This window comes from Erpetoichthys calabaricus, chromosome 3 (genome assembly GCF_900747795.2).
Source record: "Erpetoichthys calabaricus chromosome 3, fErpCal1.3, whole genome shotgun sequence".
In the NCBI taxonomy this organism is placed as follows: Eukaryota; Metazoa; Chordata; class Cladistia; order Polypteriformes; family Polypteridae; genus Erpetoichthys; species Erpetoichthys calabaricus.
In genome coordinates this window covers 229,685,683-229,712,155 of record NC_041396.2, presented here as the reverse complement: position 1 = coordinate 229,712,155, position 26,473 = coordinate 229,685,683, and the positions used below count along the sequence as shown (strand labels likewise).

Here is a 26,473-nt window from a genome sequence, read left to right as displayed (position 1 = left end):
GTGAATTATATATATAGATTGTCATGCTTGGGTCACAGATTTGCGCAGAAACACAGGAGGTTGTAGAGAGACATGAACTTTATTCAAACACTGCAAACAAACATTTGTCTCTTTTTCAAAAGTTTAAACTGTGCTCCATGACAAGACAGAGATGACAGTTCCGTCTCACAATTAAAAGAATGCAAACATATCTTCCTCTTCAAAGGAGTGCTTGTCAGGAGCAGTGACTGTCACAGAGATAGAGAGAAAAGCAAACAGATCAATAGGGCTGTTTTTCTTTTAAGTATGTGAAGCACCGCGGCACAAAGCTGTTGAAGGCGGCAGCTCACACCCCCTCCGTCAGGAGCAGACAAAGTGAGACAGAGTTTGTTTTTCAATCAAAAATCAATACGTGCCCTTCGAGCTTTTAAGTATGCAAAGCTCCGTGCAGCATGTCGTTTCAGGAAGCAGCTGCACAAAAGATCACAACATGAAGATAATCTTTCAGCATTTTTAGACGAGCGTCCGTATCATCTAGGTGTGCGAACAGCCCCCCTGCTCAATCCCCCTACGTCAGGATCAGAGAAAGTCAGCGCAAAAGAAAGAGAAAAGTAAGCTGGGTAGCTTCTCAGCCATCTGCCAATAGCGTCCCTTGTATGAAATCAACTGGGCAAACCAACTGAGGAAGCATGTACCAGAAATTAATAGACCCATTGTCCGCAGAATCCCGCGAAGCAGCGAAAAATCCGCGATATATATTTAAATATGCTTACATATAAAATCCGCGATGGAGTGAAGCCGCGAAAGGCGAAGCGCAATGTAGCGAGGGATTACTGTAGTTGATTTGTGTATAGTTCTGTTCATAAGTTAGATACAAATACAAACTTTACAAATCACCAATTACATAAAGACACAGATTTGTTAAAATAAACAGACAGGAAACAAATTTTTATGAAATTAATTAACTTAAATGGAGCCCAGTAATAACAATTAATTGTTGAACTATGGGTAGATGGCAACGGAGGAGAGGAAAGCAAAAACTCCAGTCGGCAGCTTACCTTTGGAGAGTCCACAGTCTATTATAACAGGGAAAGACAAAGATAAAGTCAGATAAAATCAGCAGGGTTGGACAAATCAGTAGTCCGGATGCCCAGGACTACCACTTTTTAATTCTGGACAACCAAAGTACAGACACACAAAGCCCAGCGAACCACCAGATGTTTTGAATCTTTGGTCCGAGCAATATATTCCTAATCCAAAGAAATTTGGGAAAAAAAGTCCCAATTCTTCTTCTACGATATTAACTTTGGTGTTACTTTTAAAGACAGCCAGTTGTAGTGTGCCAGACTGCCGTAACCTCCATCTAAAGCCTGGTTTCTACCTAATCCATCCTCACTGTTTGCAAGGGCAACACAGCAAAGTGATGTCAGATACAGTGACACATGCTGGGTTTTCTCTGTGTGCTCCACACTGAATTATGTAGGCATGGCGCTATGTATCTTAAATTATGAATTTTGAGAGAAGGGTGGATATGCGGGTGCCAGAATGTTAAACAAAGGCTATATATGACACAACAGGTCATCATAGTGTAAGGAAGACATGCAAAAGTATTTGAAATGCATCATCATGTACGTCACCCACTCATGAGACTGTCATACTCGCTCTTCCTTCACCTCCTTTGGTTAATGGGTCTGTACACACACACACATACATATACAAACACACTAGTCAGAAATACAGTGAAATTGTGCAGCAAGTCTATAAATATAAAGCAAGCTAGAGAAACAACAGCGTTAACAGAGGCAATGGGGGTAAGAATTCCAAAAGTTAATCTTATCCTCTCATAATTTACCATGATATAAATGAAGTAATAATTAATGCATACAGTACTTTGTTCTGGAATTGAAAAAGAAAAGAACAGAGAAGAGGACAAGCAAACCGTTTCACTACTGCTGCAATACCAGTTACAAATGAAAGGGATCATAATTCCAAGCAGCATTATGACAGAAATAAATAGAAAAGAACTTATTGAGCAGGTTAAATATGGATGATATTCTGGAAAGTAGCAATGACTGCAATGAGGGGAGCACATCATAACCAAGTTAGAGAATGTACAGTGTTTTATGCAGAGAGCATCCAGAAAGATTGAAGTGGTGAGAAAGCACAGTAATATTGTACTGTTTACTAGTCAGCCTGAAATATCTAACAAATGCTGATGCAGTGCAGAGTAATTTATTTAACATACAAATTCAAAACAAAAATGTACACTGATGCAGCAGGTAATTGTTTAGCTGACATGGCTTACTGCCACTGAGAAAATGACCTGAAATATTCAGCAGCTTGTTGATCGCATGTGGTAGCTGGAATGTTCCAACAATGCTCCTGTCACAAATGTTCAAGTGTTCAGGTATAGTAAATAGAAATTAACCTTTCAAAATCAGAGGGCGATACAGTTTTAAAAAACGATCTTGTGTTATGCAGTCACAGAGAGGAATCTCATAAAAAAATATGATACTTGCCATTGAATGATATGTACACTGGACTCCTAACAGATATACTGGAGGTTTTGAAAATGCTGTTTACTATTAGGCCAAAAACTGCAGAGTGTGAAAATGCATTTTCATGCCTGAATCTCATCTTTACTAACATAAGGACCATCTTAATGGTCCAAGCATGACAAATTTCAGTGCAGGTGTATTCACAGATCACTGGCTGTGACCAACTAAACATGTATGACACTGTAGTAGACATACGGTATAACCCTGAGGGTCAAACTGAAAATGTTTCTGATAGAGAAACTAATTGGTGGGGTCTAAATTAGGTCTGAAAATAAAATATGAGAATACAATATTCATGTGTAATGAGTATTTCATGTTTGATAAAATATTTTTATGTACATTGGAAAAAGACAATACATAAGCATTTCAAAATGCTTTAAAAATAATTTGTTTGGTAAAATATTCTCTTGAAAGATACCGATTGCCTTTATATTGTGGTACCTGATGAAGTACTGTGTACCATGTACAACAAAATTTTACAAAAAATGTTCCTATAAAAAGTTGCAGGTCACATTCCACCCTGTATATAAAGCTGCGCTACCAGAAAGCGAACAAACTTACAAACTAACTAACTACTGTGTTTGTTTGTCCCCAGGGAGAAATATGGCTTTTTACAGAAGCTCTTTATACAAATGAATATATCAATATATAGATAAATATTGAATAAATAAAAATAGATAAAGTTCTGATTTGGCTGTCACAGTCACTGGGAGGCAATTCGCACATGTATTGCTGTTGGTATAAAGGAGCTCCAGTAGCGTTTCTTGACACACTTCTGCTGAATAATTTATTGACTGAAAATACTCAATGTATCAAAGAGAGGATAAGCAGCAATGTTCATAATGGCACCCAGTTTTCTTTAAAGTCTCTCCTTTTCTACTACCTCCATAACAAATTTTCAGCATTCATCAAGTGTTCCATAATATACATTTGGTGTTGAAGATAGTTCAATGACAGGCAGATTGACAGCACTGAAGCAGTAGAATCAGCTGCCTCGGGTGTGACCCTTCTCAGGCATTGGCTCCTCCGGTTCACATCAAGGTACCTTTACAAGAAGGAGAGAGAGAGAGATACCCTTGCAGTGATATTAGTAGGTTTGGCATGAAGAAGAGTCCAGAGAGAGTGATCGCTAAAAGTGAACAGAAGCAGAGTAAATTGGGAAACAGTGGAAGTAAAAGTTGTCAACAAATTTGTGATGGCTATTTTAGGACTAGTTACCCAACAGAGGGATATTATAAATAAATAAATACATACATACATACATAACATACATATAGGTGCTGGTCATAAAATTAGAATATCATGACAAAGTTGATTTATTTCAGTAATTCCATTCAAAAAGTGAAACTTGTATGCAGTATTAGATTCATTCATTACACACAGACTGATGTTTAATCAAATGTTTATTTCTTTTAATTTTGATGATTATAACTGACAACTAATGAAAGTCCCAAATTCAGTATCTCGGAAAATTAGAATATTGTGAAAAGGTTCAATATTGAAGACACCTGGTGCCACACTCTAATCAGCTAATTAACTCAAAACACCTGCAAAAGCCTTTAAATGGTCTCCCAGTCTAGTTCTTTAGGCTACACAATCATGGGGAAGACTGCTGACTTGACAGTTGTCCAAAAGACGACCATTGACACCTTGCACAAGGAGGGCAAGACACAAAAGGTCATTGCTAAAGAGGCTAGCTGTTCACAGAGCTCTGTGTCCAAGCACATTAATAGAGAGGCGAAGGGAAGGACAAGATGTGGTAGAAAAAAGTGTACAAGCAATAGGGATAACCGCACCCTGGAGAGGATTGTGAAACAAAACCCATTCAAAAATGTGGGGGAGATTCACAAAGAGTGGACTGCAGTGGAGTCAGTGCTTCAAGAACCACCACGCACAGACATATGCAAGACATGGGTTTCAGCTGTCGCATTCCTTGTGTCAAGCCACTCTTGAACAAGAGACAGCGTCAGAAGCATCTCGCCTTTGGACTGCTGCTGAGTGGTCCAAAGTTATGTTCTCTGATGTAAGTAAATTTTGCATTTCCTTTGGAAATCAAGTTCCCAGAGTCTGGAGGAAGAGAGGAGAGGCACAGAATCCACGTTGCTTGAGGTCCAGTGTAAAGTTTCCACAGTCAGTGATGGTTTGGGGTGCCATGTCATCTGCTGGTGTTGTCCATTGTGTTTTCTGAGGTCCAAGGTCAACGCAGCCGTCTACCAGGAAGTTTTAGAGCACTTCATGCTTCTTGCTGCTGACGAACTTTATGGAGATGCAGATTTCATTTTCCAACAGGACCTGGCACCTGCACACAGTGCCAAAGCTACCAGTACCTGGTTTAAGGACCATGGTATCCCTGTTCTTGATTGGCCAGCAAACTCGCCTGACCTTAACCCCAAAGAAAATCTATGGGGTATTGTGAAGAGGAAGATGCAATACGCCAGACCCAACAATTCAGAAGAGCTGAAGGCCACTATCAGAGCAACATGGGCTTTCATAACACCTGAGCAGTGCCACAGACTGATCGACTCCATGCCATGCTGCATTGCTGCAGTAATCCAGGCCATAGGAGCCCCAACTAAATATTGAGTGCTGTACATGCTCATACTTTTCATGTTCATACCTTTCAGTTGGCCAACATTTCTAAAAGCCCTTTTTTTGCATTGGTCTTAATTAATATTCTAATTTTCCGAGATACTGAATTTAGGACTTTCATTAGTTGTCAGTTATAATCATCAACATTAAAAGAAATAAACATTTGAAATACATCAGTCTGTGTGTAATGAATGAATCTAATATACAAGTTCCACTTTTTGAATGGAATTACTGAAATAAATCAACTTTGTCATGATATTCTAATTTTATGACCAGCACCTGTAAATACATATGCTTGAGTGACAGAACTGAAAGTTTATTGAGGTACCACAAATTCATTTATTGGTAATTGCTACAATACTGTTAGATTGCATGAGCTTCTAAAGCTGGATATTACAATAGTATTAATCAAAACTGTACTTATACATGTAATTTGCAACTGTCAAAGTGTACTAAATCGAAGCATAAACCACAGTAAACGAGTGGGCCGGCAAAAGAAATGTGAAATGTTGATTAAGAAAGAAGTTGAGATGCTGCAAATGGGTTGGGATCTCTGTGAGATCTGAAAAATGTATGAATGAATCAGACCAAAGCTGAGTATGAGAATAAATGGTAGCACTAACATCATAGCTGGATGGAGCAGTCACATGTTGTTTTATAGGCATTCTCAGTGGAGTAGTTAAAATGGAAGGTCAGTAACTATGAGCAGTCTGATTTTAATAAGTAATAAATACTTCCAAATAATGGAAGGGCTGAACTGTCAAATCTGTATCCTAGCCCTCTAATTGGTCTTCTTTGCAATATTTTACTGTAACATAAGCACAGTTAGCATGAGTACCATACATACAAATGTGGCCACAGTTAATTGCTATACCTTCCAAAGCATGATGAATAAAAATGTTTTGGCAATAAAATGCTAGTGCAGTGGCATACTTTAGTAAATGCGAGTTTTCTGTGAGCAAATTGTCATCATGTTTAAGTTTTAAAATTGTGTATGTTATGGACTAGCATTAATGAGCAATTTAAAAGTCACTTTAATCACATGCGGTCACCTTACAAATCACTAGACTTACACCGGCCACCACATTTTGAGAACCACCGTAGTAAGACTTGGTTACACATCAAGGGTCTCTGGAGTGATTTTCACTGTCTTAGGAGTTTTTCTGACATAAGCATTGTGTATATTCTGTTGTATAATGTGCCTAGTTTCATTTATTGCTATAGCCTGTAGTACTGTGCACATTAGCAGGGGTCACACTACACGTATAATCCTAAACTGAAGAAAAGCATTTCCTCTCAATCTACCCTTACATGTTACCAATCAGTCTTAATTTTATTCTCCTGTGTATAATGTATGATTCCCTTGCACCCAGGCTCCATGTGCTAAATACTGTAATTACATTTTTCCAAAAACATAAGACAGGGTGACATGGAGATGCAGTGTACCTGTGTCATGGTATCCTCCATATTCCAGTAGATATGCATTTTTGATTATATGTTGATTCTAAATTTTCCCAGTGTAAATTAATGTGGGATTTTCCATAAGTGAGTCTTGCAGTGTCCTGGTGTCCTATCTATTTGTGGCTCCTGCCTTGTGCGGGATGCTACCAAGTTTGTAATGTAGATGTAGGCTCAATGTATGAATGTTTTTTAAAAAATATAACATGTGTAATTTTTTTTTTAATATTTAATGTTCTTTCCTTCTTTTGTGCCTATTCAATTGAAAAGAAATATACATTTACAGCAGAAGCTCATTCAGGCGATTCAGCACTCACATCAGGAAAATGGAAAATGCTTCTGGTTGGATCTTGTAATCAGTTGCCGAGCCTCAGTCAAGAGCCAATAAACAACAATTTTGCTGTGAAGGAATTTAAAGATTATTATATTCCAAATGACAAACATCAAATCTGCAGGTGAGCAAGTGTGTTTTTACTTCTAACAATATTGTAGCCCTTGTATTACTGGAAGTCTTTGACCAAATTTCATTAGTATATTTTGTCATTCTATGTTTGAAAACTTCAATGGCATGCTGAGTTTTTATATGGATCAGTTTATTTTTGAGTCTATAATCTTTAAATATATACAAATTGTTAGGCTTTATAGCAAATAAATGAGATTTTCTGTGTTTTTATATTTTACAAATTCTAAGAACTGTTTTCCTTTATTGATTTAATTATGTTTTCCTCTGATATTCCAACAAGTGGTGTAGGCTGGCACTGCATTTTAATTCTGTGCCTCGTCAATGTCTGTTCTGAGTTTGCATATTCTGCCAGGTCTGCATTGATATTCCTCTGGGTGCTTTGATTTTCCTCCCTCGTCCTCATTGCCATGCAAACTAATTTAAGTGATGATTCTAGAGTAGTCATGTGTGAGTGTGGACCTTGCTTTGGACTGGTGCCCTTTCCATCTCTTCTTGTAACATGTGCCTAGTGCTTTTGGCATGGGCTCCAGCTCCCTGTGATGTTGTATTGTATTATATGGGTTTAAGAATGTTAAGAATCTACTATATATGTGTATATTTTCTAAACATATTTGTCTCTTAATTGACCCTGCATGACTGAGTGATCTTCATGATGGACTGCCACCCCACTCAGGGTTTGTTTCTGCCTTATGCCAGATGCTGCCTGCATAGGCTCCAGTACCTACAGCCCTGAAATGTACAAATCCATGAGAAGATGGATTACTTTTTTATTATTATTAGTATACTTCTGTAGAATAGCCAATTCTTTAGCACTGATTTCTTCAAACCTTTGTTAAATAAAACAATGCTGAGTTGAAATGTACATTTGAAACAACATTAAATTTTAACAAGAAATAAGCAGAGAAGTTCAGTGATATGAACAAAATATGAGAGAAACATTAAGACTGCAGCCATTACATGTATTGGTTTCTCTATATAAAATATAATTGTATTAAAAAGTGTATTTGTGTTTAATTGGAAATATGTAAAAAAAAGAAAAAGCTGTGGTTAGTGTGTCCGTTGGGTAATGAGGCTTTTCCTTGTAGTATTGTTAAGTGTATGCATTCACAAATAGATTTTTGCACCTTAGATTTGTCAATTTATTCTTCACACTTTAAAGTCATACCAATAAACCAGGTATAGTTTTCATTAATTTTCTTTATGCTTTGTTGACATAGACAATGTGTTTTTATATTTCACTTGTCTTAATTAATTTGTAAGCCTTGCAAAAAACCTGAACTGAATAGGTGGGTCGAAAAATGGATGGAATGGATGGACAGCCCGATTATGATGATTGATCCTCCTATTTATTTAGGTTAGTTAGAGTCAATTAGTGTGTAATTGTGTTTTATTTAACTCATTAGAAAAAGCAAGAAAGATGTAGTAGTATCATCTCACTGAATCCTTCTACTCCAAAAAAAATAATAAATGAATTTAAAATATAGTGGAACAATATTACAATGTATGTACTTATAACACAAATAGGGAATGTTTTATTCGGCTCATAAGCAACTTATTTTGTTCAAATAAAATAATCTTGAAAGAAAATGCGCAGCTGATAGTTAAGAAAATCGGAATTGAAAAGCAACCATTTGGTTAGTGAACTATAAGAGAAAAAAAGAGTGATGCATGATACATAGAAGCAACGCGAATAGGGAAGTGATTTAACAGATGCCTGATAAGATGTGATAACTGAGAAGAGAATTCATTTATTTGTCATTAAAACAAACATATGCCATACATGAGCAGCAGCTTGGGTGATGCCTGCAGTAAAATAGATTGCACATGAAAAGTGATGCTTTACAATGCTCGAGGTCTATCTCTCATTATAAATTAAAAGAACTTTTGATAAATAAATCTAAACTGAGGAATGAATATAAAAGAAATAAATTAAAGGCTTTCGCCTGGCAAGGCTGGTGCCACTAGACCTGAACAGTATCCTATAAAGGACACTGTAATTTTATACCTTCATAATTAGTGTATTATTATTAAAGGTTTTTCATTAATTTCTTTACAGACCTTCTGTAGTTTTCAAAAAAAAAGCAACCAAATCAAACAGTTTTGCATTTGGTGCATCCTTTTGTGCATCTGCTCAATTTGTAACTCCACTCGGGGAGCCATTAGAATCGGGTATCTATTCATTTGGCACATCCACTTTTAATTTCTTTGTTCACAGGCAATTGTACTGAACATCCAATATGCAGTTGTCTGTGTCTTCATGTGTGATGAATTGTTTTGGAATTCATTGTACGGCTTTCTCTTCTCAGAGCTTTGGAAAACGTAATAATTTCTGGTTTTGTTCAAATTTTCCTCATGTGATACTTGTTTGATTTTTATCTTGCTGAATAATGTAATATCATACATCCAACAACACCAGCAAATGAGCTGTTCAGGGCATGTGTCCTCCTGAGATAGGGATTACAATGACAAATGCGTTCAATTCAATATAAATTAAATTTAAATATTATACCCTTTTGAAAGACCTAATATGGTGGGAGATGATGACAGATTAACAATTATTTACCCTAAAACATTTTCCAAAAGTGTTAAAAAAATGCTGAACAAACAACAATCACCTAATCTAAAGCTGCATGTTTAATACTGCATATGAAACAAAGCCATCTTGACATTTTGCTTGGTCACCTTTTATTAGATGGATCATATCATGCTATGTAGATTATACAACATACAATTTATATAACAGGTGACTACAATAATGATATTGTGGTTATTGCTACTGCCTCACAGCTCCAGACACATGGGTTCAAATTCTATCCCAGTCAACATCTGTGTGGAGATTGCCTGGGGTTTAGGCTTCTTCTCACATTTTGATATTATACATGTAGTATTTATAGGTAGCTGGCCCTTTAGGAAGTGGTGCACTGTTTCTTGTAGAGATACTGCTAAATTGTGAATTAATTTTTTGGGTATTGTTAAAAGATTCTTCTTCTTTGTAGCAACTTGACTGTGTGTACTTATGATAACACTAGTTTTCAGTTGTTGTGTCTTTGTTTAGTTCCTTGTATTTGTGCTTTCTTGTTGCAAATAGATTTCCCAGTGGGATGATAACGTCTACTTACCCTAACCTATCCTATTCATTTTCCAAGCTGCTTATCCAGTCTAAGGTGATGGGAAGCCAGTGCCCATCTCTGACAATAATGGGCTGTGTACCTACTGTAAATACAGTACATCAGGCAATGAAGCAGTATCCCATGAAGCATCAGTTCTAGTTTAGGATGCTGCGAGTATAGTCTTTTCCTATTTGTGATTCTGATGTGGACATGAAGGAGGAAGTTGCATATAATGCATAATCCTCATTGGTACTGAATTTCCAACAATATAATATTTATTTTTGCAGGGTTTTCATCAAGGTAACTACAAATCATTTTGCTACTATTCAGATACAGACCTCAAAACCTGATGCGTATATCAAGTTACAGATTCTCAATAATGAAAATGAGGTGGCATCATCAACTGGAAAAGGGCATGCCATTATACCAGCATTCACCTTTTTAACTAATGAGAGGCCACTGTGTAAGTCACTTATGTTTGTATTTCATTGTATTGCATCTCAAGATACGGTATGCCATTTATATATTTATATATATATTGTGTATGTCTTATTCAACAAAAGTTGTATTAAGTGGCAGGGATTTTAAAAGGTTTACCTTTTGGGGTAAGTTAAAGGTATTAGCAGCATCATTGCACATCTTTTATCTTTTACCACATTGTTGAGATGAAACCAAACTCAAATGGAACCCAGTACATTTTCCCTAATAGTTTTTTATTTGTTTGAGCTCTGAGTCTTTCACAAATTTCCTTAATTTGTTCAGTCAAATTTTAGACCTTACACACTGCATACTGCCTCTTTTAATGTGAAAATCATGCCAAAGTCACACACTGTGCCACATTGTCTTGCAACATGCCATGTCTGCAATTATTATTTTCATATATCTACTTACTAATATAATATATCATACATAAATTAGTAACATAAAAAGATAAATTAGGCCACAGCTGAATGTCCATCTCTGATATCCAGTCTATTGCTTTTGACATGATCTATAACAAATTGTGTTTGTGCGACCTTAGTAAGCTCTGTTCAGATATTTGTATGCTTCTTTTTCTTTTGGCTGCTCCCATTAGGGGTTGCCACAAAGGATTATCTTCTTCCATATCTTCCTGTCTTCTGCATCTTGTTCTGTTACACCCATCACCTGCATGTCTTCTCTCACCACATCCATAAATCTTCTCTTAGGCTTTCCTCTTTTCCTCTTGTCTGGCAGCTCTATCCTTAACATTATTTTCCCAATATGCCCAGCATCTCTCCTCTTGACATGTCCAAACCAACACAATCTCGCCTCTCTGACTTTGTCTCCCAACCATCCAACCTGAGCCGACACTTTAATGTTCTATTTCTAATCCTGTCCATCCATGTCACCCCTAAATCTTAGCATCTTTAACTCTGCTACCACCAGCTCTATCTCCTGCTTTCTGGTCAGTGCCACCGTCTCCAACCCATATAACATAGCTGGTCTCACTACCGTCCTGTAGATCTTTCCTTCGCCACAGTGAAATATTGGGGACTGGTGCACACTCCATTTCTAAATGGGATCTCTACACCTGCCAGGGTTAGTCCAAATTGTGTTCAGTGAAACAGTATTTCACGTGGTAGATTAAACCATTGGGTGGGGGGGAGATTTCACTTCAAGAAGGGAAGAATGTTCTGGAGGAATGGGATCCAGTCTTTCCTCCAGGTATCATTGCCACGAATCCGTTGGCTTTATTTCACTCCACTGTGACAACTGGTGGCTCAATTTTAACCTACTGAATTTGGTACTGGTCATATCTTCATGGATGGGTAAATACCTAATTTCCATAATCTTTGAGTATACTCTAAGAAGAGCTTTTTGCTGTTGGATGTGAGGTGGCACTGTGTGACTATGGACTGGGAGGCAGAACTTTGATATGGCCTTTAAGTACCCAGATATGGATCCCATGGTGTCATTCAGAACTATCTGTTAACTTGATGGTGTGTGGGCTGTTTAGCCATACTGCAGTTCTATCTTACATCCTTGTTGTGTACCCTGAGTGACATTAAAGAGCTGAAGCAGCCAGCTGCCAAACATCTAAGTCATTTGGACTCCTAGCACATCAAAATGCATACAGTGACCAAATGTCTGCAGTAACAACACACTTGTGAGCACAACGAAACACAGACATACACTTTTGGAAGAACAGTAGATAGAAAAAAGAAAACATAAGAAATAAAATTAGGAACTTAACCAAACAAAACCAGGACATCAACATTCATTTAAAATGTGTTACTGACTATACAGTACCCAGGAGAAGTCCAAATTTATAAAATAGTTGTGTCATTCTTTGGAAAATAAACAAATTATGTTTAACATAGTTTTATGTTTGAAAGACTCAAACATAAAGATAACAGAAATAACAAACATACTGGGAATTCCTGTCTAGGCCAGCCACCCTGTCTATCATATGGAGAGTCTAGTCTACTGCCTACCTCCAAACCAAACCAAGCACATCTCCTATAATTCTCACATCAAAATCATCTTTACGTTATTCTCAAGTTTTTTTGTTTTTCATCCTCCTGGCTGTTTAGCCTGATCTCACCTCTAGCCTCAAAGTTCTCTTTTGGACTGACTGGAAGGAGTTAAGCTCTAGCTTACCATTCCACTACTGGCCTTAGATGTCCCTGCAGCCTTGACATACTCTTAAATGGCTAAGCTGCCCACATGTAGTCCTACCATATTGTAATGAACCTCTCTGTCTCCTTCTGTCAGAATTGAAGCTCTTCCCTTAATACACTAGCAGTGCTTCAGTGTCTACATGTTTTCACAAACATAACAGCTACTGTCCCATGACCACATTCCAGCAAGCCTCCTGGCACAGTAAGAGCTGTGGCCCTTTCTGTTGATAGGACCCTGGCGCTATTATATTGCCCATTTTGTGTGCAATGACACTGCTTACTTTGCATCCCAATGCAGCATATTTAATTATATAAATGCTTATTTACCTTTGTAGAATTTTCAGTAGTGTTTCATTTTTAGCACATTATTATCAGTTCCCTTTAACTGTTGCTTCTTATTTCCTCAACAGTCTTTGTATTCCCTGCTTAGAACAATTATACAACCATTTAATCACTGTGCATATGATTTTATTTTTTTTTTATGATAACAGCAACTTCAAGTCAGACTTCAGGAAAACTTGGTAAAAAGGAAAGAAATGGTTCTGCTACAAGCCAGAAACACTCTAGATCTGTGATATCCCAGATGAATGCAGATGAAGAAAACAATATCCATATGACAGTCCCAAAAGATTCTGGACATGTTCAACAAGCGGTAAGACTTGTAAGTTTTCATAGATTTGAAAAGTTTAAAGCATCCCACTACTAAATTATTGTTTTTATTCCTATTGTTTTTGTTAATACTTTTATCCACATTTGATTCACAACCATAGTGTGAATGTTATAAACCAAATCAAAATTGGCATTGGCAACAGGCTGAGCAGGGTAGACTAGACTTTGATATCCATGGCAAGAATCTCTTGCAGCTCCTAGGGAAGTACTGGGTGTTGTGAGATATAATCCCTCTAGTGTGTCCTGCACCTGCTTCCATAGACATTGTTCCGGGGACTTATTCTCAAGATACTTATTTTGACCACTTACCGTTTACCTTCATAATTTTGAGCTACTTCTTAAAGCTTATATACATGTAGTATTCATCAACATTTGTCTAAGAACTTTGCTCCTTCATCAACTCTACAAACAAGTACAAGGTTTGCAGTACTTCCATTGTTATACATTGTCATTTTCACATCACATATGAAAAATACCTTGGGCTTCTAACAGATGTTCCTGTCTCACCTGCATAAAGCAAACTACTCCTTGCCAAAGAAGAACCATGACCTAAGATTTGAAAATGTTAAATCTAATCACACGTGATTCACAAATGACTGCTCCAGTGATCACAATTGGTAAAGGCTAATAGGACAATGTCCACAAATTAAAGAGATGTAAATCTCGGGGCCCCAAAATGGATGCTGTCTATGTCTTGACTGCCTAATATCTCAGCTATAAAAACCAAAAACATCCCTACACACTCTTTATGGGGGTTTGAAGTGATCCCAAGAACACAAGGCTTTGCTATACGAATATATGGACTGAGTAGCACCAGCTGTTTGAGCACTATTATGCACTATATCAACTTTTATATTAATTTAAATTTATATGTACTGTTGTGTGTGTATATACACAGCATATACTGTATATATTTATGTTTCCCTACATTTTGCTTCCAGGCGTTGCATGTTGATCAAGTTGCTGTGATGTTCCTATACTTTTTACATACAAGCATGCCAACATTTGTTGTCATGGCTGCTGTTTTAAATTTATATGTATAATTCAAATTTTCTTGTTTACACAACAACCTTCGAAAAGAAAACAATATAAACTAAAAGCTTAGGCTTTGAATAAGACATTCTTGCTGACAACAAGTTTACATTCTCTTTTAGAGTTGTCATTTTGCAGTTATATTTCTAAAAATTGTAGATAGAAAACCTCTACTTGCCTCATGTTTACAAGAAACTGATCATTGCCACTAAAGCCAAATGCTGATCTAACATTGTCTCCATGCTTCAAGCAGTTATATCAACACACCTAGAACCTCATTAAGTAACCTTCCAAGGGTAAGATGTTGATCATCTGTAATTCAGAAGGAATAATTTCCTTATTGTTTGTCCTGGTTCTAAATTTGGACTTTCAGCCAAAGTTTCAGTTCCAGTATGATGAGCTTTCTCAGTAACATTCAGGAGGGTGATTCATCACACCCTGTTGTCATCCCTTTTTCAAAAATGGTTAACATAACTTGCCTTACTCAATGCATTATCCAAGACGTCTGACCATTTCAAAGAGACATAACAACCAAGACATTCCTACAATATACAGTGCTTTCAGCATTTTCAGTTAAATCTCACACACACCCAGAGTTCTGCCATTTCCATACATGTCTATTGAAGCCCTCATGCACCCACACATATCAGATCATTCCAGCACTGCATCCTCTAAGGAAGATGTGTCTAGTAGGTTTTAGAGGTCAATCATTTTCCACCTTTGCTGAGAAGAAACCTGATGATGTCCCTGCTACTCTTACAGCCAACATTTTAAGTTCCAGCATGCATGGGCTTTCTCAGTAAGGCTCAGGAAGGCAGTTCGTCAATAACTTGATCACACCCTTTTGTCATCCTGTTTTTCAAAATTGGCTAATATAGCCTGCCTTACTTAGTTAATGTATTATCCAAGATATTTGACCATTTTAAAGAGGAATAGCAACCGAGACATTCCTACAATATGCACTGCTTTTGGCACTTTCACTCAAATCTCACACACCTCAAGAGTTCTTCCATTGCTAAACATCTCTGTCCAAGCCTACATGAACCCAGATATACAATATCAGATCATTCCAGCACTGTATCCTCTAAGGAAAGTGTGTCTAGGATGCTGTAGAGGTCAACAATGTTTCACCTTTGCTGGTGAACGTAACCCCTGCAGATGCTGAGATTTCAATTTACATGCAACCTTAACCTCTTTAGCATTACATTTTTTTCTCACAAAAACATGTAAAAAGCATTGCATTTTTTGGCTTGAAAAAATCCATTTTTATTAAATCTCATCTTTCTATTGTAAAATGTGCAAAACACTAAAACTACAAAATCAGAAGTGTAAAAAGTATAATAATAATAATGTGAAATCAATAATAATAATGAGGCCAATTCAAATATCATCAGCAGCTACTGGTTCCCATCTGTTAGAACAGAATGTTAGGTGTATGGTCATTTACTCAACACTGTTCAGCATAATGGTTTGTCTCAACAACAATTCTTTTGATCACATCGTCATCAAGAAATAACTTCAAGTAATGGATCATGGGTGTCAATGTTCTCTTTTATTCCAGGCTGCCCCACAAAATCAAAATGAGGTGGTGCTGGTTTATTTAAAGCAGGGTCAACAAAAAACTCAAATACGAGCATCCCGTTCGGATTCATCAGAATCGTTTTTGGTTTAACTGTCCATTTCAATTTCACTGCCTGATGACAAATTCACTTTGTCGTCACTGTTGATGAGAGGCTCCTCAATATCACTGTTCATATTCCTTTCAAGAGCGTGCAACACCAGAGCTGCTGAAATACGTTTCTTATGAGACGCCATTATGAGGCTACGAGAAGACGCGTCCACACCATTGCTCGGGTTATGCTCAGGCCTGAAGCTTACGTAAGTCATACCTATACCATCGCCTGAGTAATGCTCGGGACTAACACTGTTAGCATTTTTACAACTAACACTTACACAATACGCATCTATACAGTTGCCCGAGTGACACTCAGAACTAATGCTTTAACACTGTTTTCACAGTCCCAGTGACACTTGGGTCTCACACTAAAGAGGTTAAAGTGGGTAGGGTCTCTCCCCAAGCACCAGAGAGATTAGAATCTATCAAGAAGTCTGATTCCAGACTGTGTTCCAGAAGTCTTGCTAGCTCTATGTGGGTAATGTTTTTTAACTTCCTGTATCAGCTTTGCCTCTTTCCTTGCTAGTGGAACTAAACATCCCTAGAGCCAGTTCACATCACGATGGTGTAGTTCAGATGAATCTGTCTGCCTCCTGTCTTTCACAGTCCAAAGTCACTTCTTCCAGCTGAGCCATTTTCATTTACATCAAACCCCAAATTACTAGGCTCGTATTGATGATAAACACTCCCAGGCCTGACTCCAACAGTATTTCATGTTTTGGCTAAGGCTATCTTTTTGTTCTCTTTCAAACCATTAAAGCAATAAATTTCAGATCACTTTCCCTGCCCACAACCCTTACAGGATTTAGCCTAGGGTAACTCTACCAGGGACACAAGGCCCCCAATAATAAATCTAGGCTGTTGAAAATGGAAAAAATACCTAACAATACCAAGCAAATGATTCTTGGAAGGGGACTTTATATTGCAGTGCAATATCTGATTAGTGGATAAAATGAATGGGAGAGTATAGGAAATGGAAAATTTATATAGCATCATTTTCACAGTCTGTAGTTAAATTGGGTATCTCCTTTATACTGCCATTGACCTTATGAATCATGATTTCTTCTCACCACTAAATGTGATCAGTACTACTGGGAATTCAAACTAGCCTGGTAGAGATTTGTTCTTTGTTGTGGTGTGCCATAGACTGGACACCTGTGTTGTGCAGGCTCCTGCTTTATGCCTGATTCTGCTAAAAAAGGCTACTTTCAGTTTATCTTGCTGATCTGGCACGTGATCTAGCCAATTGAAACATTTTAAGACAGAACAGAGTGGCAACAAGGAAATAAAACTTTTAAAAGAACAAAAAATGTTAGTAAATAAAAATAATTAGAGATGCACACAATATTTTTATAAATTCTCTGTATCGTAACAAATTATTCTTAGACCAGCTGAATCCAATTAAGTGTTGTTAGTAGCCCAAGCCAATTCAGTCAATCATGAACACAGGACAAGAAGAAGTCTTAGACAGGACAGTCCATTAAATGCACCCATCCTCACACAGGGTACATCAAGCAAGCCTACATGTCCTTGAGGATAAGCCAGGAAAACTGGAGTAGCTATGCAGACACAGGGAGAACATGCAATCCCCACAAGGGCGAGAATTCAAACCCAGGATGCCTGAGGCTTTAGTGCTTCTGTGTATTATTAAGCTAATTCAACGTGTTACTCAGTATTTGAGACAGGTTTTAATTCTGCCCAAATCTTAATTTGAATATTAAAATTCTGTATATTTTTTTGATTTTTTATTTTACTTATTTTGTCCCTATTTGCAGATACACAAATATGTTATCCAAGCTACTGTGCTGCACAAAAGCTGGCCTCTGTCTGAAACACAGCTTGACTTTGTAAAGTCGCTTAAAGACCTTGAAACAAAGTCCTCTCCAGGTATGGTATTTTGATAGTTTTCATTCAGTCATTAAAAGTACTAAATAGGCCATGATCTAATTAACTGTAATGTTTTGGTTTTATTTTGTTTTAACACTTTACACTAAAATTGTATGTACACTTATTAATTTAGCAGCTCTTTTAATCCAAAGTGATTTACAAATCATAAATCTTTCCAAAACCATTTAAGCACTAAACCAAAGGCACTTTTTAAACCATTGTCCAGTCATGCATACTTAAACTAAATATGTACTAAACATTTGTACTAAAAGTGTACTAAACTTGTACTAATATAGTTAAAATTAAAGCAACAAAGAAAGACATTTTTTGTTGGTTCAGCTGTACAGTTACTTTAAATTTTAGTGTCTCCTTCTTTACAGTTTTAAGAAAGTGGGAATTATGCTTATGTTTAACTATCAGTCCTCTTTACAGGTACACACAGACATTGATAATTAAACATTGCTCACCTATGCAGCCACATAAAGAAATTAAGATGCCTTACCCAATATAAAAATAGCAAATCCCTGGGCATTGATGGATCTTATCTTGGATTTTTTCTGACATTCAAGGATCAACTAGCGTAGTCCCTTCTTCATATGATTCATGTCTTTAGTGAGCTAACTTTAGCTAAACTGTGTCTTTGTTGTAAACAAAAGGAAAAGGAAGGGATAAAGCAGATGGTGGATAAAAAATCGAAATACCTAGAAGTTGAAACAAAACCATGATGCCACTCTGTTTGCCTGAATGTTAAGAGTACTCTCTAAAGCACTCCAACCCTCATCTCCTGTGACCTCCTCTTAAAACTGGCTTCTCCTCCTTTTGCTAGTGTGCCATTGCCCCAGCTCACTTCCTGACTCTTTAAACTCTCTTCCAGGGTCAATTACAGTTTCATCTTGAATCAATTTCCAGATTAGGGATGAGTCTATAAAGTCCCAAAGCCACCAAGGCCCACAGTGGCATCTTGTGGCACCCGAATACACTCTACCCCCAGGCACCATACAAAATTAAGGTCGTCTGTTTCCATTCTTCTCTTCTCCAGGGCACTCTCCCACACCTTTAGTAAATACGTTTGTGTTAATCAGTATTATGGTGAACATTGAAATGAAATGAAAACATGGAAACAGAAGTAACCAGGTATTGAAGCAGATACTCGTAAAAAGATCAAAACAAGCTTTTGAAAACTAAAAAAATTAAACTTACTTTTACTTTAGTGTGTAGGTGTTTTGTTAATGTAGTGACATTATCAGCTGGTAAGAGTCGACTTCTGTCTCTGCACCTCTGGCATGACATTATAAACCTGAGGCTTAATAGTGACATTTAAATGTGTGTGTCTCCCAGTATTTTATGTATGTATATGTCTGATATACAGACGAGAACACATTTTTTGATACCCTTACAGGTCATTGAAAAAGTGCTGCATGTCTCCGATACGTGATTCAATGAAAAGCAGTTGTCCCCTGTATACCTGCATGCCTTTGATATGTTACGAGTAAAGCAAATCAGGTGTGAAAAGAGTAAAGTATTGCTTATTCTACAAAGATATTCTAAAATGGCCTGGACATATTTGTTAGTACAACTAGAAGAGATCATAAATAATTGGATTTGCGTGATATTTCAAACTAGCTGTTGAGAGCTACAGGAATCGCTCGTTAAATGCAGAATGACAATTGTGGGTTATTCTTTTTTCATGGAAAGGTACCAACCAATCTATCTACATTTGCAAGGATCATTGTATAGGTTACTTTTTCAGTAGCAGAACATGCAGCCGAGAACCAAAATGAATTGTGCATCTCACGGAATCACTTAACTACTGTATATACTCACGTATAAGTCAGATCTTGAAACCTAAAAAATCAATCATAAAATCAGACGCCCATTCAAAAATGCAATGCTTAATTTTTTTTTTTTATATTCTTCTTGCCTCCTCCAATCTCGCATCAGTTTCTCAGACACATCGAAGTTTGTTGCAGTAGCGCAGTTACCAATTTCTTTTGCTAATTCAACAACGTTTAATTTAAAACCAGCTTCGTATTTTCTTCTGATCGAATGCTCTATCGTAGATAAAGGGATGCTCTTACAATAAAAATGTATGAGGGTGTGACATACAAAAAACACAAATCAGTCTAACCGTTGCTTTGCAATAGTTTGGGTATTGCCATGTTGTCACGTAGGCACAATAGAGAGAGAGAGGTTAGGAGCATGTGCTGATACAGCGCATTGCTGCGCCAACATAGTAAAAAAAGGCAGTGTTCTCTGTGGTTACTCTCTCAGGTGGGCATTAGCATATCATAATCTCTTTGACCAATAGTGTGAGTCTTCCGCATTAGACTTATATGACCAACATTATAAAATATCAGAAATTATACTGTAAAATCAAGTCCCGACTTATCCGTGGGAGACCTTATCTGCAAGTATATACGGTAGATATTTTTCCAAGAATCCTTCATATGTCAACATGAAGAAGCCTTTATGAATATAGAGCCCCACAACTACAATTTCCTGTTCCAATAAATACATCATATGTTCTTGGTCACAAGAATGACAGAACTAAAAAAAAAACAAAAAAAAAAAAAAAACAAAACTTGCACAAGGACTTCCCTCTTGCTTTTCCTGACTGCATTTGCTGCTTCTCATACACCAGCCTGTACATAGGAAGAAAATAACTGTTGTGCTAAATGTGCCTTTATTGCCTTTAATCATTTTGTAATCTACAGTTCAAGTAAAAGCCCATTTGTCCGGATGTTTGGACCAGGCCACCAAATCCACAAAAACAGCTTCTCCTAGGGAATTTCTAGATACCCCAAGTTATTTGAGAGATATAAAGGTTCAGAGTGTCCTCAGTCTGGCCCTAGTCATCTGTCATTGGCATGCTCCTAATACATCTGCTGTGACAGAAGCTGGTGGTGCATGATAACTACATACATTTCAAAATCAGCACAACTACCTGGGCTTCATCCAGTAAGGTGGCAGATCTAAACCTGAGATCCTCCAATATTACTAAACTCCTCACTTTAATGTGCAGAAAGCGGTCATCAAACCAGCACAGGAGCCCCATTTCAGCCACCTGTGTTCCTAATCTCATTTTATGTTATTATTATTCAGAGTTTGATCACTGGTGAGGAATATTGCCCCAAGTGTCAAATCATCAGGCATGTTTGAAGAGTTAGCTTTTGCTTCAACACAACAGCTCAGTGTAGTGTTTACAAACACTGCCACCCCATGCATCAGTTGTAATAATAAGACTGACCACTTTTTCAATCTCCTAGGTCTATTGAGAAAATTGCCTGCCTGCCTATCACCAAGTTGTGATAAGTTCACAGTTGAGCACCTCTATTTACCAAACTTTCCAGAATATAAAACGTCAGATCAGATGACACAACTAAAAAGTCCATCTTTGGCCCAATGCACTCTAGTATTTTGTACATTTATGATCAACTTTAAGTTCAAAAGTAGTGTTTGTTATGGACAACCAAGTATGAGCATATACATCTAATTAATTCATATCCGGAAGGTTGTTCCTCCAAAACATAGTCTTTCATACAGAGCATCATTTTTATTTAGCATATGAACTTTGAAGTCTCCCAGTAAGACTGCAGATTTTGATATCTTCCACCTCCCCACCTGTGCTAAATAAAACCATGCAGCACGCAACCAAGGATTTAAGAGTATCCCTACTACACCTACCCATTGCTTGTCCTGTGGGAAAACTCCAGAGTACGATGGCAACTACTCTTGACCAAGAAGTCTGGTTCCAAAGGAAATGTTGTGAATACAGGTGATATGTGGTTGGTATCATTTAACCTCTTCCAAGTGCTGTGGCTCCTTCCATGCCAGCAAAGTAAAATTCTCTGCCCTAATCGCCAGTTTTTATTGCCACGGTCTAGTATATCTTCATCTCTTCTACCCACGCCAATCACCTGAATGGCATCACATCTGTCTACCCCAGTGTCCAACAGAGCCAGCCACCAAGTGCTCAACAGCCAAAACCACCCCCAGGCCAGGCTTAAAGAATGGATCCCAGTGTCCCTGCTCCGGGTGTCATTTTAACAGATTTCTGAAAAAACAGGAGTCTAATTTTTTGTATTGCTGTTTGCCTGGCCTGTTTTCTAAAGACAGTTTGCCATGGGTGAGCATACCAGGAACACAAGACTGTCAGCAAGGATAAATAAGGTACACAAGTCCCTCTGTCAACCTAAAGTTACAATCCCACAAGGGGTGTTTTGTATTCATTTTTAAACACTGGTTTCATTAACATATTTTTGCCTACACTGTGAGGCACAATAGAAACAAAACGAATGTAAAATTAGCAAAATTACACCACTCTTCAGTGCAGTGTTCCCAGTTTTGCACATTTATACTGCAGCTGGTCAGGATTTGTATTGCACTTTCTGACACTTGCTGGTTAAAATCTGTCAGGTTTACTTATAAAGTCCTCTTGGCATCTTTTAGTGCTGCATTGATTTGTTTGTACAGCCCATTTTTTTGTAAGTTATTAAGCCTTGTGATTGTGCCCATCTTTAATAACACTATATAAAATATAGATTGATTGAAAATGATTTAGTCCTTTCATGCATGCAAAGATAGCTACAAACACCAAAGAATTTTTCTGTGGGGAGTCCATGTAATAGGCAATAATAGTATACATAGTAGGCAATAGCATGGATGTGAGGTTAATAGCTATGAAATTTCATAAGAATGAACATGTTATTGTAATATTTGCTGTTTAAAACAGCTTTTAATGGTGAATGTATGTGTGTGTGTGTATACGTATGTATAAAATACATCCATATATATATATGTAAAGAATATGTTCATTACCTTTTTAGTCCTTGTATTATATAGTCAAAGAATTTTCGAGTAACTTCTTCATGTAGAACTGTGGAACAAGTACATGCACTTGACAGGCTGTAAAACTATCCAATAGTGCCCTCTACCTTCAGATCGATATGCTGATGTTAGCCAAGGTCACTGAGAAAGCATGTTAGTTGTGCACAGTACATATATTACATTTTCAAATCTTTGCAGAGGTAAAAAGCAGGTTTCATATACCACAATGTAAAAGTATATTTCCTTCTTTGTTATTAATTCAGAATGATACAACTAAGAATTGCTTGTCTACAATGCCTTTCATTTTTTTTTTGGCAAATGGTTGTGAATTCTTGTTTATCTCTTTTCTAAATGTGGTTATTCTACCATCCCGATAAAAGTGAGCAGGATCCACCTCTGCACTAGATGTTAGCTCAGCATAAGGGGCACTCACTCACTCACTCACACACACATACTCATAATTAATTAATGTCACCAGAACTCAGGGAGAATGTGTCACCTGCACAGACTCAATTACCCGCACAGGAACTGAACATGAGACCTTAGAGCTGTGAAGCAGTGCTGCTAATCGTTGTGCTAATCATTGTGTCACAGTGTCACTCCATGTGGTGCCAGAATAAAATAAAACTTTAACCACATTCTATTACATTCTAAATTAATACATTTAAGATCACTTGATCAAACTTATCTGAATATTTATATGCGTATACCAGTTAATTTTGTCAAATACCTGTGGTGCCATGATATGCGCATGCTTCAAAATTCCTATATAATAAAATGCCAAGGTCTGGATGTATGTGTGTGTCTAGTCTCTCAGAGAAATATGAATGGTCTGTTTGACTTTTGTGTGATTGGTCAGTTTGAGTTTGGTGACACGATCAAAAGAAGAAGTGAGCTTGTGAGATACACATGGAGGAATAAATGTATAAGATGCACACTGAGAATCATCATCAAAGAGAGGAGGTAAGCAAGGTGCCTCAGAATGACACAGTCTGAGAAGCAGGCTTTACAGGAGTACCCTCGATAGAAGAAGTACCTGCAACGGTCTGAGTCATCTCCATGCTCCCTGGTTGCTTCCAAGAGCCCCTTGAACCCAAAACCGTCAACAGTTGTAAAGTGAGATGAGCCAAGCAAATGGAGATAGACACAGTCAGTAAGGGGTTGGTGCAAAAGTGTTCAGTGTTTTTATTAAAGCCAGAGAAAAGTCTTCAATAAATAATCCACAAAAAGCAAAGTGAAACTTGGAAGTTAAAATGTTCCATAAATAGATCCCATAAAAACAAGGTTAAAATTCCAGGCAGGTTTCTGTATTAAAACATTCATGAGCCCCAATGCCTGTTTCTAAAATCTGGTGTCTCTTCAGCTTATCCCATCAGGACCTTGCAGCATGAGGAGACACCCATTGACAGGTGCAGTCATCCACTCATTTCAGGTTCGGGGTCCTACTTGCCAGTCTGTCAGCATCCTTTCAGCCAGTCTGTTGGTATCCATAAGGGAGACGCAGCATGACAAGGCCGCTCCTACTCTGCTTCATTGCTCTAAGGACCACCCCTTCTCCAGCCCTGCACTCGAGTGCCGGCCTGCCACTCACTTTCTTTGGACCTACTCCTGACCATCTGCCACCACTCTTTATGACACGGGCTCCTCACCATCCTGCCTCTTTCTCCTGCCTTAACCTCCATTCTTTTCTCTCATCTTCTTTCTTTGATGTGATTCTGTCTTTGTTCTTCCCCTCTCTATTGTGTAGGCTCCTTTTATATTGCCCGATTGGGTGCAGGCGCTATCCTCTACCAACTCTGAGGTGTGAATGAGGCACCTGACTGACCTGCAGGCTTTTGCACCTGAATGTGCGATCAACCAAGCACCCCAAACAACCCCGGAGTGGTGCTGGCATGTGTACTCACCCACCTGCTTTGAGTCTGTACGCTCCGGCAACAGATTTATTTAAAACCGCACTTTGCCACAGACCTCTTATCACCGAGCTGGTCAAGAGAGGTTCAGACACACAAGCATATTGAGGAAAGGAGCTGAAGTTACACATAAGGCAAGAGATATCAAATGTTTTTAAATGTGTTCTAATACCTGTCTTTGACAGGAAACGTGGCTAGTACTTTAAAAATAATGAAGTGGATTAACGTTTGCTTTTTGTTACAGTTTTTTCCAAGCTATCTAAATGAATCACCTTTTTCAATAAAGCAAAAAAAAATACAATATTACATTTATATTTTTTAAATTTATAAATTATCAATCTTATGCTTACTTCTTTTTGAATGTAGTGAGAAGTCAAGCAAAATGACACCTTTTTATTGGCTAACTAAAAAGATTACAATATGCAAGCTTTCGAGGCAACTCAGACCCCTTCTTCAGGCAAGAGCTGGTCACTAGAAGTGACTCTTAGAAAGTGAATTTAATGACCGTGTCACGCTTTATTTCACTGCTAGCTACTTCCTAAGTGGTCCTACAGCAACCAATCCTAAGAGGTTTATTCTTAATGAATGTTGCTTATTTTTTCATTGACTGTTTATGTTGCAGACAGGACATTGGTAATATCCATCCATCAGTCCATTATCCAACCCGCTATATCCTAACTACAGGGTCACGGGGGTCTGCTGGAGCCAATCCCAGCCAACACAGAGTGCAAGGCAGGGAACAAATCCCCAGGCAGGACGCCAGCCCACTGCAGGGCACACTTGCACACACACCCACACACCAAGCATACACTAGGGACAATTTAGGATCACCAATGCACCTAACCTTCATGTCTTTGGACTGTGGGAGGAGACCGGAGCACCCGGAGGAAACCCACACAGACACGGGAAGAACATGCAAACTCCATGCAGGGAGGACCTGGGAAGCAAACCCATGTCTCACATTGGTAATATGAATACAATAATTATAATAAAAAAATGAATAGCATCCAAATAATCAAACTTTTTATTAAGGATTTCAAACAATCCAAAGATAGCAAGAGAGGGCTATTCTGTGCCAGTTGGTAAAAACTAACAGAAACTCCACAAAACTCGCTTCTTATTAAATCACTCACATTTTATAGAATGTTTGTCATCCTACCTACCAATACTGGATTTGCCACAGACAAAGCAGGGAGATATGTTGGCAGGCTGGAAAGTGGGCACTAGACGAGGATAGAGTTTAGCACGGAGGGAGAGAGAAAAGTGTGTGAAATTATGACTTTGAGGTTTTTATTTTTTGTACATGCATTTATGTTTTGATTGTACTCATGGGTGCCACCATTTTATGCACCCTGTTGTTGGTAATGGCACTCCATTTCTACCACACAACAACTGGAGGTTCCAATGTGTAATGTCGTCAGACCACCACTACTTAAGATGGCAGCGTGTTATCTGCAGCATTCAAATACCTAGGTTCACAAAACAAGACTTTCATGTTTTTAAATCTCTCCGTGGAGTCAGCTTTTTGTGTGATGTGCACATTGGGTATGTTTTCTTGGCACTTTCTTATTTTGGCTTTGACCCCAGTCTATTTTTTGACTTTGTTTCTTTTTCTCATCTTCTGGTTGCCATATTGTTTCCTCTCTCCCTTATTTTTTTTGTTCTGACAGAACA

At 37.8% G+C, this 26,473-nt stretch overlaps 1 protein-coding gene across 2 annotated transcripts in view; it reads left to right on the top strand.

The window, feature by feature from the left end:
* adgb (androglobin) overlaps window positions 1-26,473 on the top strand; it is a 225,479-nt gene that overhangs the window by 160,099 nt on the left and 38,907 nt on the right. For both annotated transcript variants that reach the window (XM_051924853.1, XM_051924852.1), the window contains exons 26-29: window positions 6,855-7,039; window positions 10,445-10,620; window positions 13,291-13,451; window positions 17,951-18,062. In XM_051924853.1, the coding sequence (XP_051780813.1) occupies window positions 6,855-7,039; window positions 10,445-10,620; window positions 13,291-13,451; window positions 17,951-18,062 (634 nt within the window). The remainder of the gene's footprint in view (window positions 1-6,854; window positions 7,040-10,444; window positions 10,621-13,290; window positions 13,452-17,950; window positions 18,063-26,473) is intronic.